We start from the raw sequence: 14,431 nt of genomic DNA, 5'->3' as shown, positions 1-14,431 counted from the left end.
ATATACGGAAACGCGGTAATTTAGTGTCACGTTTTATGCCCATGTGGCGACACGTGATTGTTGAAAAGATGGGTGTCCTGGAAGACTAGCGGAATATCTCTTCTTTAGTCGGATTGTTGTACTTAAATCATACTCTAGTCAGTTACATTTCTAACGGCGCGAAAGGAGAGAGCAGTTTGGGAAGCGCCCGTCAACTTTTCAGAGGGAGGGAATTTTGACACCACTGATTCAAAGAGGTACCTCGTATATGACAGCCTTTGTTGAGTATCAATTTCAAATGAGGCCGTTTTCAGGAGACGCAAGATGGTTGAAGACGACAGGGATATTGACATAGAAACAGATGGCGATGATGAGGTGAATGGGCGGGTAAGAATACGCAGGGTACCGGTGCGTAATGTTGCATTGTCCCATCGGCCTGCGGATCGAATCACTCAGGAGTTGTCTTTTTTCTCCTTTTCGTATAGTTATTATTACCACATTATTTTAGTTAAACTTCTGTGCTTAGCCTTTTCAACTCTTCAATGCCTAACAATAAATTAGGAGATTTAAGGCAATTGCAATGGCATTTAGCCATGTGGTCAATTCTAGTATTGCACAGTTGGCATTTCTCGCCTTACTTGCTCTAATAAAATATTAGAAGCGTTAATAGATTATGGAAGGCAACTAGGTTTGTTCTGTTTTTGTTATATCAAGTTACAAGTGCTATTGCCATGTTTGGTAGATGAAGTTGTTGGACCTGAATGAAATGTGTTGAGATTCTGTAGCATTGGTGGAGTTGGTGTTTGTATGGTAGAGGCATTAACATTCTTGTCTTAAATGTTTTGTTATCAGGAAGTCACCATTCATTATCCCCATAATGAGTGTTCATAAAGGCATTATGTTGCTATGTAGTTTGGAAAGTGAATTACTGTTAACATACCCTTTGAACTAACTTGGTTGTGTGCACTAGTTGGTCCCCTACTAATTGTACATGAGCAGTGCAATGTTGTTTTGAAAATTGCTACACGATTGCCTATGTGCTGATGTTCAGTAAGCTGGTCCTAGCGACCAACCGTGAGTGTCTGAGTTTGTGTAGTGCAGGCTGCCTTTAGGCTTTAAAAAGCATCTTGATTACACAAGTATCTATTTTGAGTGTCCACATTAACAGATTTCTGAAAATAGGTTAGCATTGTGCGATTTATTACTTCTTTTAATGTGGTGTGAATTTGTCTATGTTTTTGCCTCAAATGTAAATGACATGTTGGAAACATTGTACAATTTGAGTGGTAGTCCCTGTTAGATGTGGCATTGTTTATCTTCTAAACTGTTATCAATAACGTCCTTTATTGCCTGTGTGTTTTAATACTAAACATAAGCTATTGTCCGATAGTTTAGACACTATAATATGTGTTATGGGTTCCCATATGATCTTGAGAGTTGTATATATATATGTTCTAGCCTTCGTGCAGATCCCTAAGGGGATAACACTTCTGATATATGTGCAAATGAAATGCCACAGCTTATAGAGAAGGTTTTGTTATTTGAGGAGAGACAAGTAGAAGTACCCTTCTCTGTCTGAATGATAGTTTAAGTTCATTTGTGGATGTCCTAAACTAATTGACAATGCTTTAACATTTTAATCCATGTCTGCCTCATTCATTAATCAACTTTTGTGGTGTTCAAACAGATCAAAGAGTTGTATAAGTTTTAAAAATACATCTACACAACACTGATACTATTTGTAGTGATGTGGTCTGTTGTATAAACGATGGTAGACTTTATGCAAATTTATGCAGCCCAAAAAGCCACAACCCATTATGACATACCATTATCTTCACAAAGGAAAAATATTTTGAAAACCAATGTTGTTAAATTGATGGAAACTGTTGGAAAGTGCATGCTGCATGATTCCCACAATTAGTATGTTTTCCAGTATTGTAATAGACATTTCTCCTGTTATGTGTAAAGAACAACTTTATATCTCTACAACATCTTTAGTGATCATTTATCCATTGATCATAGATATAGTCTCATTTCTATTGATTTTGTGTTCTAGCGTTGTGCCTTGTTTAGATATTAACTATAGATACTTTTTAAAAAATATGACGACTAGTTGCATCTATGATACTACTCTTTTCAATACAATTTTAATGTGAACACGAATGCCATATTGTCTCTGGTCCGGTATAAATGTCTGGTCCCGTTTAGTTTGGGGGGGGGGTTGATAAATTTCAGGTTTTGAATAAATGCCAGGTTACCAACGAATGCCTACTGTAGTCACAATTCTATGTAGCAGTAAAGCTGACATTGTGTAACTTGATGGTCTGTTGCAGCCCTGGCTGTAATTGTGCTGGGCTTGCACTCGACAGGAAACCTGGTGTATATATGTTACCTTATAGCTACATATATGCAGTATAGTTTTCCATTGGTTTTTTCATGGGTAAACCACATGCACGGGTTGTATGTAGTATATCAAAAAAACCTGGTAATTGTGTTAGGTGGGTAGTGGTCTTATAGTACAGTGGAACCTGTTAATCAGGACACTTGAAATGTGGACACCTGCATAATCTGGACCTTGGAAATGTTCCTAAAGTATTCTTTAACACATAAACAGGCATGGAAAATTAGGACGCTTTTGGTTGGTCCCTATTATAGTGTCCTTAATGCACAGGTTTCAATTTTAACCATAAAGCATACTTTTTAAAGACCTACTTGACATGGTCAGGTGGTCTTTTCTAAAAGATACCATTATGTGAAGTTTCATTGTAGTTACATGGTCAGTCAAATTCACTGAATTACTTGACACACTAAGAGAACCAGCTATTGCACTCAAAACTTGATTCAAAGCAATCCCATCTGAGCCACCAATTTTGTTGTTATAGTGAAAGAAATGTGATCTTATTGGCCTTTATTAGGTATCACAATCATAGTAATGATAGAGTAGAACTAGGCCTTTTGACTAGGCAGAGACGCATCAAAAATTAGAACAGAGAAATTTGATACAGTTTAAGGCAAACACCTAACTTTCTGACATCTGGCACGGTACGGTAGACTTTTTCTATTAATCTAGTGACAATTTTTATACCAATAACTACACTTGTATCTCTAGTGAGACTTCTTGTGAAGAGGTCTCCTGCGTAAAGTGGACTGGTGATGTTCTACCCACCTGCATAATTCGACTCAGAAAATATTGGTGACTGGCATAGACATATGGAACCTCTCTTACCAAACTTTGTCACATAGAAAAAACCTTGAACAAGCTTTGATTCCAACAGTTCTGGCCCATACTTTTTAAACCTCTGAGTGTGGAATATCCCTATATTACAGCAAACTTACAACAAAAATCACTTGGTTCTGAAGAAAGTGGTTCTACTGTAGACTGTTCAGTCATTGATGTGCTCTTTTTTTTAGATGGGGGTATCAAAACGTTATCACCACAATGAGTTGGAGAGGAAACGTAGGGACCATATTAAGGACAGCTTCAGTCTGCTACGTGATGTGGTCCCAGCAGTGGCTGGAGAGAAGGTGACGTGGTGTACTTGTAGTGGCTATGTCACATGGTGTTGTGTTGGTGTGTATGTAGATATCTCGGGCTCTGATACTGAATAAGGCGTCGGATTTTATTAAGGAGATGAAAATTAAGAACCAACAACATGAGGTGAGTTCTGTGCTGTCGGGTGATATCCTTTTGTGGTCGTGTATGGATCATAACTTGTGCAACACACACACACACACACACTTGCACAGGCGAAACGACATATTTTAATGCATATTCTTTGTGTCTTCTTATAGGAAGAAATAGAAACACTTCGACAAAGCAATTTCATTCTTGAAGAGCAAGGTACGTGTACTGTCTATCATAGTAAGATATCCCCATGTGTAGTAATGATTTACACATACCTTATACACACTAGGATAGCTTATGTGATAATCATAACACTATCATTTATACAAGTGGTGTTGATAGAGCAGGTATCTCACAGCTGAGCATATTACTATGAAACTTGACCCAAACAATGATAGCTTTGTTGTGATGGATTTTAGTTTGTCTTCTGTACCTTGGTCTCTTGTTAAAGAAGGATGGGCATGACATGAGTGTTGTCTATGCCTCATTCTGTGGTAGGAAGAAAGCTATTAGGTGCCATAATTATTACATGCGTTTGTAGTATAAATCTTTAGTAAAGTTGACCTCAAATAATGTGATGGTGGGAAGGTAGGATACCACTATTAGATTATATTGAACTTTTCTTAATTTTCAAATTGTATCAACAAGGAGTACTACAACAGAACTGTTGTACCCTCCTTGGTGTTTTCTTCAGTGTGTTTACACATTTGCTTTACCATACTACAAGGAATTAATCTTGTGTGGTTGAGACATCTGTTGGAATGCTCTCTGCTGTGGTGTTTGTTTACCCAGCATGTACATAAAGCTACTTTGTTTGTAGTGATCTCTATACTTGTGTACAGTATATCAGGCTTCCAGGTAAACATACAAGCACATGTTCATGTTGGTCGTTACTGAGGGAGCTTTAAATGGAATAAGGTTAAAACTCTTGCAGTTGGGTAGCCATTTCCAAGGTGAAGTCTCATCTTATTTAGACCAACAAGGTTTCATTCTTTAAAGGAAAGTTTAATTTTGGTCATGAGAGTTTTGTAACATCCAAAGAATATACAAATAGTTAGTGTTGCACCAATAATCGGTTAGACAATCGGAACCGGGCCGATATTGGCCACCAGCCGATTAATCGGCTTTCACTTGATCACAACCGATACTAATGTAGACTGTGCATACGTAAAATGCACGACAATTCCAGAATATTCATTACCAGGTTCACATACTGGAGAGATGCTGTGTCGGGATTACAATGCTATGCTTTCCAAGTGGAGCATTGACAATGAGCAAGTTCATCTAATAGTAAGAGACAACACAAGTAACATGGTGAAGGTGATGTCTGATGGGGATTTTGAAGATCTTGGATGCTTTGCTCATACTTTGCAGCTAATCATAAATGATGGGATTTTTTCACAGAGAGCAGTCACAGATCTTCTAGCTACTTGTCAACAATAGTAGGGCACTTCAAACGTTCACCTCTTGCATATGACCGTCTGAAGTCAATGCAAGACAGACTCCCCAATTGAAGCAGCATCGACTAAAGCAGGATGTTTCTACCCGCTGGAACAGTACTCTTTACATGCTTCAGGTAATACTAGAACAAAAGATGGCGTTAGCTGCATATACAACAGAATATGAAGATGTTCAACAGCTTACCACTAATCAACTGGATCTCGCTGGAAAAGTTGCTAAAGTGCTGGGATGTGTTGAAGAAATAAATAAATCAATTTCAACAGACGCAGCATCGGTATCTTTAATAATACCATTTATTCAAGCTCTCCGTTCAACATTGGAGAAAAATGATGATAGTGATCGTGGAGTACGAATGATGAAAGCTGATATGCTGGCTTCGCTGAATAGGCGTTATGCAGATATCGAAAAGAATACTATTTTATCCGTAGCGACCCTCCTGGATCCACACTTCAAGAACAAGTTTTTTTTTTTTCTGAGAGTGATACACGAGCAACAACTTTAGAAACCATAAACTTTAAGTTGTCTGAAATGACCAATGATAATGGTGTTTCAATAGTGCCTCCCCCAATACAATCAAAACAAACCAAAGGTATATGGAATTGTTTCAGTGAAATCATTGAAAAGTCTGGTGCATGCGTAGTAGGTGAGACTGATAATACAGATAATGAGCAGTACCTAAGAGAACCTCTCATACAATTTCATTGAGCTAACTCTGACCTGTGGTGGAAGGAAAACAAACATCGTTTTGTCCAACTGTCACAATTGGCAAGGCGCTACCTTGCACCTCCTCCTACCGCAGTTGCGTCAGAAAGACTGTTTTCCACAGCTGGAGATATATATATATATATATGACGAGAAATGAAACCGACTGGCTCCAGAAAGAACAGAAATGCTCCTTTTCATTAAAAAAACTTTGCTTTAGTACATGGAATTGGTTGTCTATTTGAAACTATGTTTATAAAACTTTGCATTAGTACTAAAATAGTACATGGAAAGTTAATCTGGTTGTCTTTGAACTTTGTTTTAAAAACTTTGTATTAGTACTTGGAAAATAACCTTGTTTGTCTATTTGAAACTATGTATTGTCATTCAGCTTATATACTTTTTAACCTGTACAACAAATGATACAATAAACTTTGTCAGCAGTGAAATTATTAATGGCTTGTAATGTTCTTGAGGTCATCATCAGTTTACCTGTAAGAAGAACAGAACAAATTAATGATATTGCTTATTCCTCTTGTCTGATAATTTAGTCCTGACTCCCTTCTTGACATCTATACATACACTCAGATTAGTACATGAGTTCACTTAGATCATATAAATCGGATTGGTTATCGGTATCGGCTGTTATCGGAAAATCGGCTTTTTTGGCTATCGGTGCAACACTACAAATAGTACAGAAAGAATTGGTCGTGTATCACAAATTTTTGCTATGCAGTCAACTAACTTTTCGATATTTCACAAGAATGGTTTGTAGTTTAAAGTGGTTTCCAAAATTTATTCACCCCTGACTTATGGTCACCATTAAAAGTAGCTGCACTGAATTTTCACATTAGGCTAATAGCTGTAGCATTTAACTGAGTACATCTGTTTGTGCGTATGTTCATTGGGAGGCAGTCGAGTAGTAGTTTTGTTGCTTTGCTTACATGTGGTTGGTAGAATCAAGATACTCATCCATGATCCCAGTTATATTTTTAGTACTAGGGATGAAACGAATTCTGCAAAACGTGAAGGATTTTGGTATTCGAATAGCAACAGTACTCTTTAGATCACATGATCCAATTTTTCTAGTCCACATGATGTTATCAAGTAATGATTGTGAAGTTTGGCTTGTAGAATTTAATACAGTGTGTGTTATCATTACTTATATGTTAAAGCATTGCTACAAGTGCCATACAAATAATAGAGCACAAGGCGTGCAGCCTAGATAAAGCACAAAGTGAAGCTTGTAAAGCATCAGCAGTGATGCTTTAAATTATTTATGGAACATTTTAGTGGATTGTAGGGTTGGGCGATATTAAGAAAGTGCACCACGATGTATCATGTATGTATATATCACGATATTCTATATTATCACGATATTAAATGCAAATTAGAAAAACCATGAAATATTAATAAGTGTAGAAGTTTTTCTTTAACTCGTGTTGTGTATCCATCCCAATAAACAACCCTTAAGCTATAAAAATTACACACAACCATATAATGTAATTTGCTGCATTTATAAGGCAGCTACACTAATGATATTTCATTTTGTAAGCAATATATCACGATATACCATGAACTCGATATGTAAAAATAGCCTTGATACAATTATCGTCTCATGCTTTTATCACAATAGCAATGGTATATTGTTATATTGCCCAACCTTAGCTGCTGGATTGAAGATAAAATGCCCTAACATGGCAGCATACACATACTGTACATATTTGTGTTAGCAATACTAGCCAAAGTGAGTGGTAATAGTCTGGTGAGTGGTAATAGTCCAGTTAGTAGTAATAATCCGGTGAGTGGTAATAGTCCAGTGAGTAGTAATAATCCGGTGAGTGGTAATAGTCCAGTGAGTAGTAATAATCCGGTGAGTGGTAATAGTCCGGTGAGTAGTAATAATCCGGTGAGTGGTGATAGTCCGGTGAGTGGTGATAGTCCAGTGAGTAGTAATAATCCGGTGAGTGGTAATAGTCCAGTGAGTAGTAATAATCCGGTGAGTGGTAATAGTCCGGTGAGTAGTAATAATCCGGTGAGTGGTAATAGTCCAGTGAGTAGTAATAGTCCGGTGAGTGGTAATAAGTCCGGTGAGTAGTAATAATCCGGTGAGTGGTGATAGTCCGGTGAGTGGTAATAGTCCAGTGAGTAGTAATAATCCGGTGAGTGGTGATAGTCCAGTGAGTAGTAATAATCCGGTGAGTGGTAATAGTCCAGTGAGTAGTAATAATCTGGTGAGTGGTAATAGTCCAGTGAGTAGTAATAGTCCGGTGAGTGGTAATAGTCCGGTGAGTAGTAATAATCCGGTGAGTGGTAATAGTCCAGTGAGTAGTAATAATCCTGTGAGTGGTAATAGTCCGGTGAGTGGTAATAGTCCGGTGAGTAGTAATAATCCGGTGAGTGGTGATAGTCCGGTGAGTGGTAATAGTCCAGTGAGTAGCAATAATCTGGTGAGTGGTAATAGTCCAGTGAGTAGTAATAATCTGGTGAGTGGTAATAGTCCAGTGAGTAGTAATAATCTGGTGAGTGGTGATAGTCCAGTGAGTGGTGATAGTCGGGTGAGTGGTGATAGTCCAGTGAGTGGTAATAGTCCGTTGAGTGGTGATAGTCCAGTGAGTGGTGATAATCTGGTGAGTGGTGATAGTCTGGTGAATGGTGATAATCTGGTGAGTGGTGATAGTCCGGTTATTGCTAGTGTTCCAGCTTCCTTGTAGTGTACAACAAACCTGTTAATTTAGTGTAATAACCATAAACCTCTGGGGATTAAGTTGCTGATTACTGAGTTGTCCATGCCCAGCTGTCCTGAGGGTTGATAACAGCTAAGCTTTGAAGTTTCATAAAGTACAGTTGGTGGGATGTAAAGTGTAGTTGGCACCTCAACTGTACTGTATGGAAAACAAAGTCACTTTTTTGGTATTTGATGTCACCAACATAAAGCTGTTCGTACAGTAACATGTCACATACATAGCTAGCTAGTATTTATACTCGGATCATTGACACTAGAGAGTGCTACAGATTGTTTGAGTAATAATTAGTAAGTGTTCAGATCCTTGAAATCCACTGCTGGATTGTCCCAAAAATAGTCCATTGTGGTGGGGTTTTCTACACGTATGTGAGTGAGACGTTGAGCGATTTAAGATGTTCACATGTCATTTCAAATTTCTGTTTTTCTTGCATTTGCTTATGAATATGCAGACTTGTTGTGTTGCTAAGTATCACAGAGTTGTGGTGTGTAGTATATTTGTTCCTCTCTCATTGCAGCTTCAATATCAAATTAGGCAGTCGGTGCATTAACAAAAAGTGCATCACATTGAAATACTCTAATAGAGCAATCAGTGGTTGTTCTAGTAAAATATTCTAATAGAGCAGTCATTTTGATGTACTGTAATAAGCAGTACACAGTATTGCAGATCCATATGTACTTGCTAAGTGTACTGTGTATGTGATTATAGAATGAAATGGATAGAGCACTGCCATGTATTGTAGGCTTGTACCTGTACTTTATTCTGTGTCTATAGCAGTACCATCTAAGGCTATGTGTTTATTTTTCATTTCATTTTCTTACAGTGAAGTTGCTGCAGAAGTCAAGGTCATCTGGTTCAACTGAAAGTGCAGAGAAAATTCTTCAATCATTGTCAGGCCAGATCTCAGAGAAGATGAAAAATTACAATGCCTCTCGGCCGACTTGGGAAGAGAAGAACGCTCAGATTGCCAGCCGCTTACAGAACTCCATTCTCACACAGAACCTCTCGGTGAAATCTGCACAGAATTTTATGGATAAATTTGTCCACAAGCAGGGCTCCAACAACATACCTTCTCCATCATCACTAATTGAGCCTAGTAGCTACTACGCTGCACCGGAGATGTCTTCTGTAGAACCTCAAACTTCTCCAGATGATGATGATGACAGTGTTGCAAGCAGTAGTAGTAGAATTCCAGTTAATGTTCCTACAAGTACGATGACAGCTAAACCGATCAAAGCCAATCTTGCAGGAATGGTGGTAGCATCACCAATTGTATCTGGCAGTGGTGGGAAAGTCCCTAGAGGTGTCGTTACAGCTACTCCTGTGACAACACAGAATAACACTACTGCTCAACAAGCACCACCCCAACAGCAGAACCCAACTGCCATTAATCTCGCCAATGCCTTGAAGGCTCTTGCAGCTCAATCTCTTCGGGTTCAACAGCTTAAGAAGATACAAGGTGAAACATCTACATCAACAGCAATGGCAATAGAAAAGAAGCCAACCACATCTGATAAAGCTCAAACAACAGCAAACCGACAGGTACCTATTCCAGTTGCTATGGCAGAAATTCCTACCACACCAGCGACTGCAGCAAGTAACCCAGTTACTACTGACGTATGGCCAGTAGAATCATTACCTAAGGCCCCAGAAGTTAACAAACCAACTCCTAAACTAGTTGTCCCTGCTCAGACCACTGTGCCAATATCAATACAGCAGTTGGCTGCCACAACTAGTAATATTGTTACACAGGAGTCAGCTGATTCTACTGTATTGGAATCTGCCACTCAGGTCAGCTTGAATGCCATACTGGGAACTAACTTATCTCCTGAGGCTGAACGACTGCTTAATGCTCTTATCACTTCATTGCAACCACAATCACAATCTGGAGGACAACAACAACAACAAACATTGCCAGCTACTGTTCAAACAGTACCCATCGCATCTGTCGTTTCATCTGCTACTCCGCCGTTTAGTAACACCGTCTCGTCACAGGCTACCCCACAATATGCACCTTTCCCATCGTCTGGTACTCGAGCTGCCATGACAGAACAAGTCCCAGGTAACAGTGGCAGTGATCACTTTATTGAACATGATACCACACAGTTGCTTCAAACTCCGGAGATGGTCGATGATCCTTTGTCAGATTCAGGTGATTTGAGTCATCTTTGTGATCTTGATGCCTTTACGGCTAGTTCTGATACTGACAATAAACGTCCGTTGGAACTATCTGATTCACTTTTCACAGGAACCTCTTTAAAGAGACCACGTATGGATTCTGACTTTTAACTTCATTTTGTTCAACGTTCATATTATGTATCGTTTCTGTATATATATGCTTATGTTTAATTGTATTTTAGAATGTTTTAATTCTTATTTTTGTCTTATTTTCCCTTTTTGCTTAGTGTATTGTACATAGCCACTTTTTTCTATTATATTTATTTACCATGTTTAGACATTAGTGCATTTAGAAAGAAATATACTCTTGTGTGTTGAGAGTCTCAGCAATTTTTTTTTTAATAATTGGGTGTTTTGTTGCTTCAATGGAAGTAATTTGTGGAATGTGGGGTATGAGCAAAACCCCGCTGTATGTACTCTAATTATTTCAGTCAAACCTAATAGTGACCCCTAACCTTTTCTGCCAGGTGTAATTTAGTTTTAATTTTGTTTTTAATAACTCTTGATAAGTTGATCATCTTAATAGTGCTGCTTGACAAACTACCACACATGGTTGTTTTACATGTCAGTAGTCCAGGGAACTATCAACAAGACTGCTATTCCTTCAGCAGACACATCACCAAAATTAATACATGTCAAAAGCTAATCTATCATGAGCTGATACTGTCTCAATGAAATGGAATCAAAACATATTAGCTATAAGCATATACTGCAGGTTTTATCCTAACCATTATTACACTGTTATCATGAACAATTGCTAATGACAATGTAATTGTTTTGATTCTACCAACTATCACTCAGGCCTCATCAGTTTCTAGTTTGAGTACTGGGAAGTGGGACAAATTGACTTGACATTTTCACAGTTTTTCAGGACTCAATTTAATGTTATATAGCACCAGTTTTAAATTTTCTTCGTCAGAATTGCAACAAACTACACAAGTAGCTATGAACAGATGTGTTGACTTCCTCTTGCTCAATAACTCCGTACTTGTTGTTGCCTTACAAGTTAAGACATTGAAGGCTAGGACAAGCTATAATATCTATGTAGACAGCTGCTCCAAGTGGTTACCATATATAATTAAATGCTGTTGCTACTATTATCTTACTGTGTCACCTTCTGTTATAATAATTGTTAACCTGCAATGCTGTAAAATTCATAAGGTCATTATTATGAACTTATACATCCATGTACGTTCTGAATAGCTTGATAATCAACAGTAAAGATACTGTTTCCTGTGGAGTTAGGTTAACTAGTCACTGACTGTTCTATTAGAGTATGGCATGGCATATATTGTACAGGCAGTACTTGAGTTATGTAATTGTAGTTCCTATAATAATGTATGATATAATTATGTTGATGCATGATCATGCTCAGCATGCATGATATTTAACAGCTGGTGTATAGCTATCTGAAGAGAATAACAGCCAACCAAGATGGATGGCTTTGTCTAGGCCTGTTCCTGGAGAATTGATGCTGGGGTTATCTTGAAACAAGGCTAGGGGTGGGGTACCATGAAGTCCTATAGGAGGTGGCTGGTTGATAAGATAGACAAGTACACCATTTTTAGATGTTTAATAAATTTTGCTACATCAAAGCAAGCAGATGAAACACATACATATATCAAGTGTGATGTACAAGCAAAACACCTGATACAGTAAAACTTTATTATGTCTGCATGTATACTGAAACCTCCAGTAAGCCCATACAATGCCAAAAATACGTACATGTTGAATTATTGAAGCAGTTAATTCCACTAATTACAGTAAACAAAAAGCTGGTATAACAATATAACTTGTCTTCAATGCACGGTAAAGTATAAGTACATAATAATTATCTTACAATGATTAAACAAACAACATTTCGTGACAATGCCACAACGGATAAAGATCAGTTCTGGGTATACAATCACTGCGACCTTGCATTGTAAACCTACCAACATTGAATAGTTTTCTTCTAAGAAACCTTTGTTTTAAATAACCCTCAAAGTCATCTTGATCGTGCGTGATAGACTGTTGCACAGATATGTTACAAGTCAGCAGTCCAGGGGAATTATCAACAAGACTGGTAATCCCTTCAGCAGACACCGAAAGTACATCAAAAGCGACATGTACCAGTCCACCATGAGCAGATACCGTCTCCATGAAGATGTCAGGAATATTGGTCTTAAGTTTTGTAATGCTCAACTGTTGCAAATGACATGTAGAAACTGATGAGACCGAGAGAGATTTGGAATTAAAACAATTACATGATAGTATTGTCAGCTGTTTACAACCATTAATAATATCCTGTAAGACAGTTGAATGGTCAGGAGAAAACCTGCAATACTTTAGTACTGGGAAGTGAGACAACAATGACCAATTGACTCTACATTTTGTGCACTTTTCACAGTTGTGATGGTAGTAACAGCGCTCAATTTGTAGTGCTTGCAGACTAGAACATTTCTGAAACAACTGTACCAGTTTTTCTTCATCGGAATCGCCACAAAATAAACAAGTATCTACGAAAAGATGTGTTAGCTTCATCTTGCTCAATAACTCCCACAATCCGAGGTGACTTTCTACTTGTTCAACTCCAATGTACATCAAGTTTAACCCACACACATCAGGGCAATGGGAAACAATTGCACGAAGACCTTTCAAACTGTGTAAACAGTCATTGCCTTGTAAGTTAAGACGCTGAAGATTTGGACAAGCAAGAGCCAATTGTTCCAGCTGGTGAGATTTAAATGAGTCATCTAAAAACTGACAACTAAACTCGGTGACACAAGCAAGACTGTCTACATTCAAACTGAAGTTTCTACGTTCAAATATATCACGCACAGCATTTGATGCAATACTTGCTCTTTTGCCATTACATGGAGTATCTGTCAATGCCAAGACAGGCCAGTCCAAACCTGTTATTCCAACATCATTAGCATCTATGAATGGGTGGACAGTATTTTTACCAAACTCAAACTGAAACACTGGTAAATTTTGGAAAAGGTTTAGTGGTACTTCAAAGTAATAGTATAGCTTGAAAAAGGAAGTGTACCCCATCAGTGGTGTAAAATATGGTCGCAACAGTGACTCTAGAAAACCAACCTCTTTGTAAAAATTAAACCTTTCAGTGATAATGCTAAAGTTACAAGGAATACAACGTCTCATTATCCACACCTGTACAAATGGACCACAGGATGAATGATGTTCTTTTGGTACATGTACTGTGAGTCCCTTTAACCCACCAATCTGAAGTAATGGCTTGATACCAGTACATAACTGAACTTCTAACTTCTCCAAATGTTTCATGTGTTGTACAGCTAGTCTGAGTTCTTCAGAGTCTATCTTAGTTTCTGGTGGTAGACTAAGTTGTGTTACATTTTTACAATGGCTCAGCATCCCAATCAGTGACGTAGGTGGCACGTGGTCAGGAAACATCAATCGTTTAATGTAGTCTCCACAAGCCTTCAACACGTTCATCACAGAACGTTCCTCTCGATGGTCATAAAATGGCCATACAAACTCACTCCATAGCGATGGTGTTTTGCTCACAACTCTTAGTGTTCGTGAAACGTATAGCAACTTCACTTTATCACGTACCACTGGTAGAAAAGATACGATATACAGCAACAGCTCTACAGGAAGATTTAAGATGCTACATTTTAAGGAACTTTCTTCCCTCACTTTACACTCCTCCATCTTAGTCGAGGTATTGATTAATTAGTCCTCGTGGTCGCTCGTGGCCAGCCACGGCGCTTATCGATTG

General features: G+C 38.2%; 2 protein-coding genes across 3 annotated transcripts; one reads left to right on the top strand and one right to left on the bottom strand.

The window, feature by feature from the left end:
• Window positions 1–17: 17 nt before the first annotated feature.
• Window positions 18–10,965, top strand: LOC136257606 (max-binding protein MNT-like). Of its 2 annotated transcripts, none has more exons than XM_066050855.1 (6): window positions 18–236; window positions 294–354; window positions 3,391–3,504; window positions 3,563–3,637; window positions 3,772–3,820; window positions 9,335–10,965. In XM_066050855.1, exons 2-6 carry the CDS (start codon window positions 304–306, stop codon window positions 10,798–10,800), a joined length of 1,755 nt encoding a protein of 584 aa, XP_065906927.1. In that variant the 5' UTR covers window positions 18–236; window positions 294–303; the 3' UTR covers window positions 10,801–10,965. The 2 variants fall into 2 exon arrangements, with proteins under 2 accessions (XP_065906927.1, XP_065906926.1); XM_066050854.1 differs by having other exon boundaries at window positions 294–366.
• Window positions 10,966–12,255: 1,290 nt separating this feature from the next.
• Window positions 12,256–14,424, bottom strand: LOC136257902 (uncharacterized). The gene is made up of 2 exons (XM_066051222.1): window positions 14,350–14,424; window positions 12,256–14,300 (listed from the first exon to the last, which is right to left on the bottom strand). Exon 2 carries the CDS (start codon window positions 14,143–14,145, stop codon window positions 12,535–12,537), a length of 1,611 nt encoding a protein of 536 aa, XP_065907294.1. The 5' UTR covers window positions 14,146–14,300; window positions 14,350–14,424; the 3' UTR covers window positions 12,256–12,534.
• Between the last annotated feature and the right edge of the window lie 7 nt (window positions 14,425–14,431).

This window comes from Dysidea avara, chromosome 6 (genome assembly GCF_963678975.1).
Source record: "Dysidea avara chromosome 6, odDysAvar1.4, whole genome shotgun sequence".
NCBI classification, from domain to species: Eukaryota; Metazoa; Porifera; class Demospongiae; order Dictyoceratida; family Dysideidae; genus Dysidea; species Dysidea avara.
The sequence above is the reverse complement of the archived record's forward strand: the minus strand, read 5'-3'. Positions and strand labels throughout refer to the sequence as shown.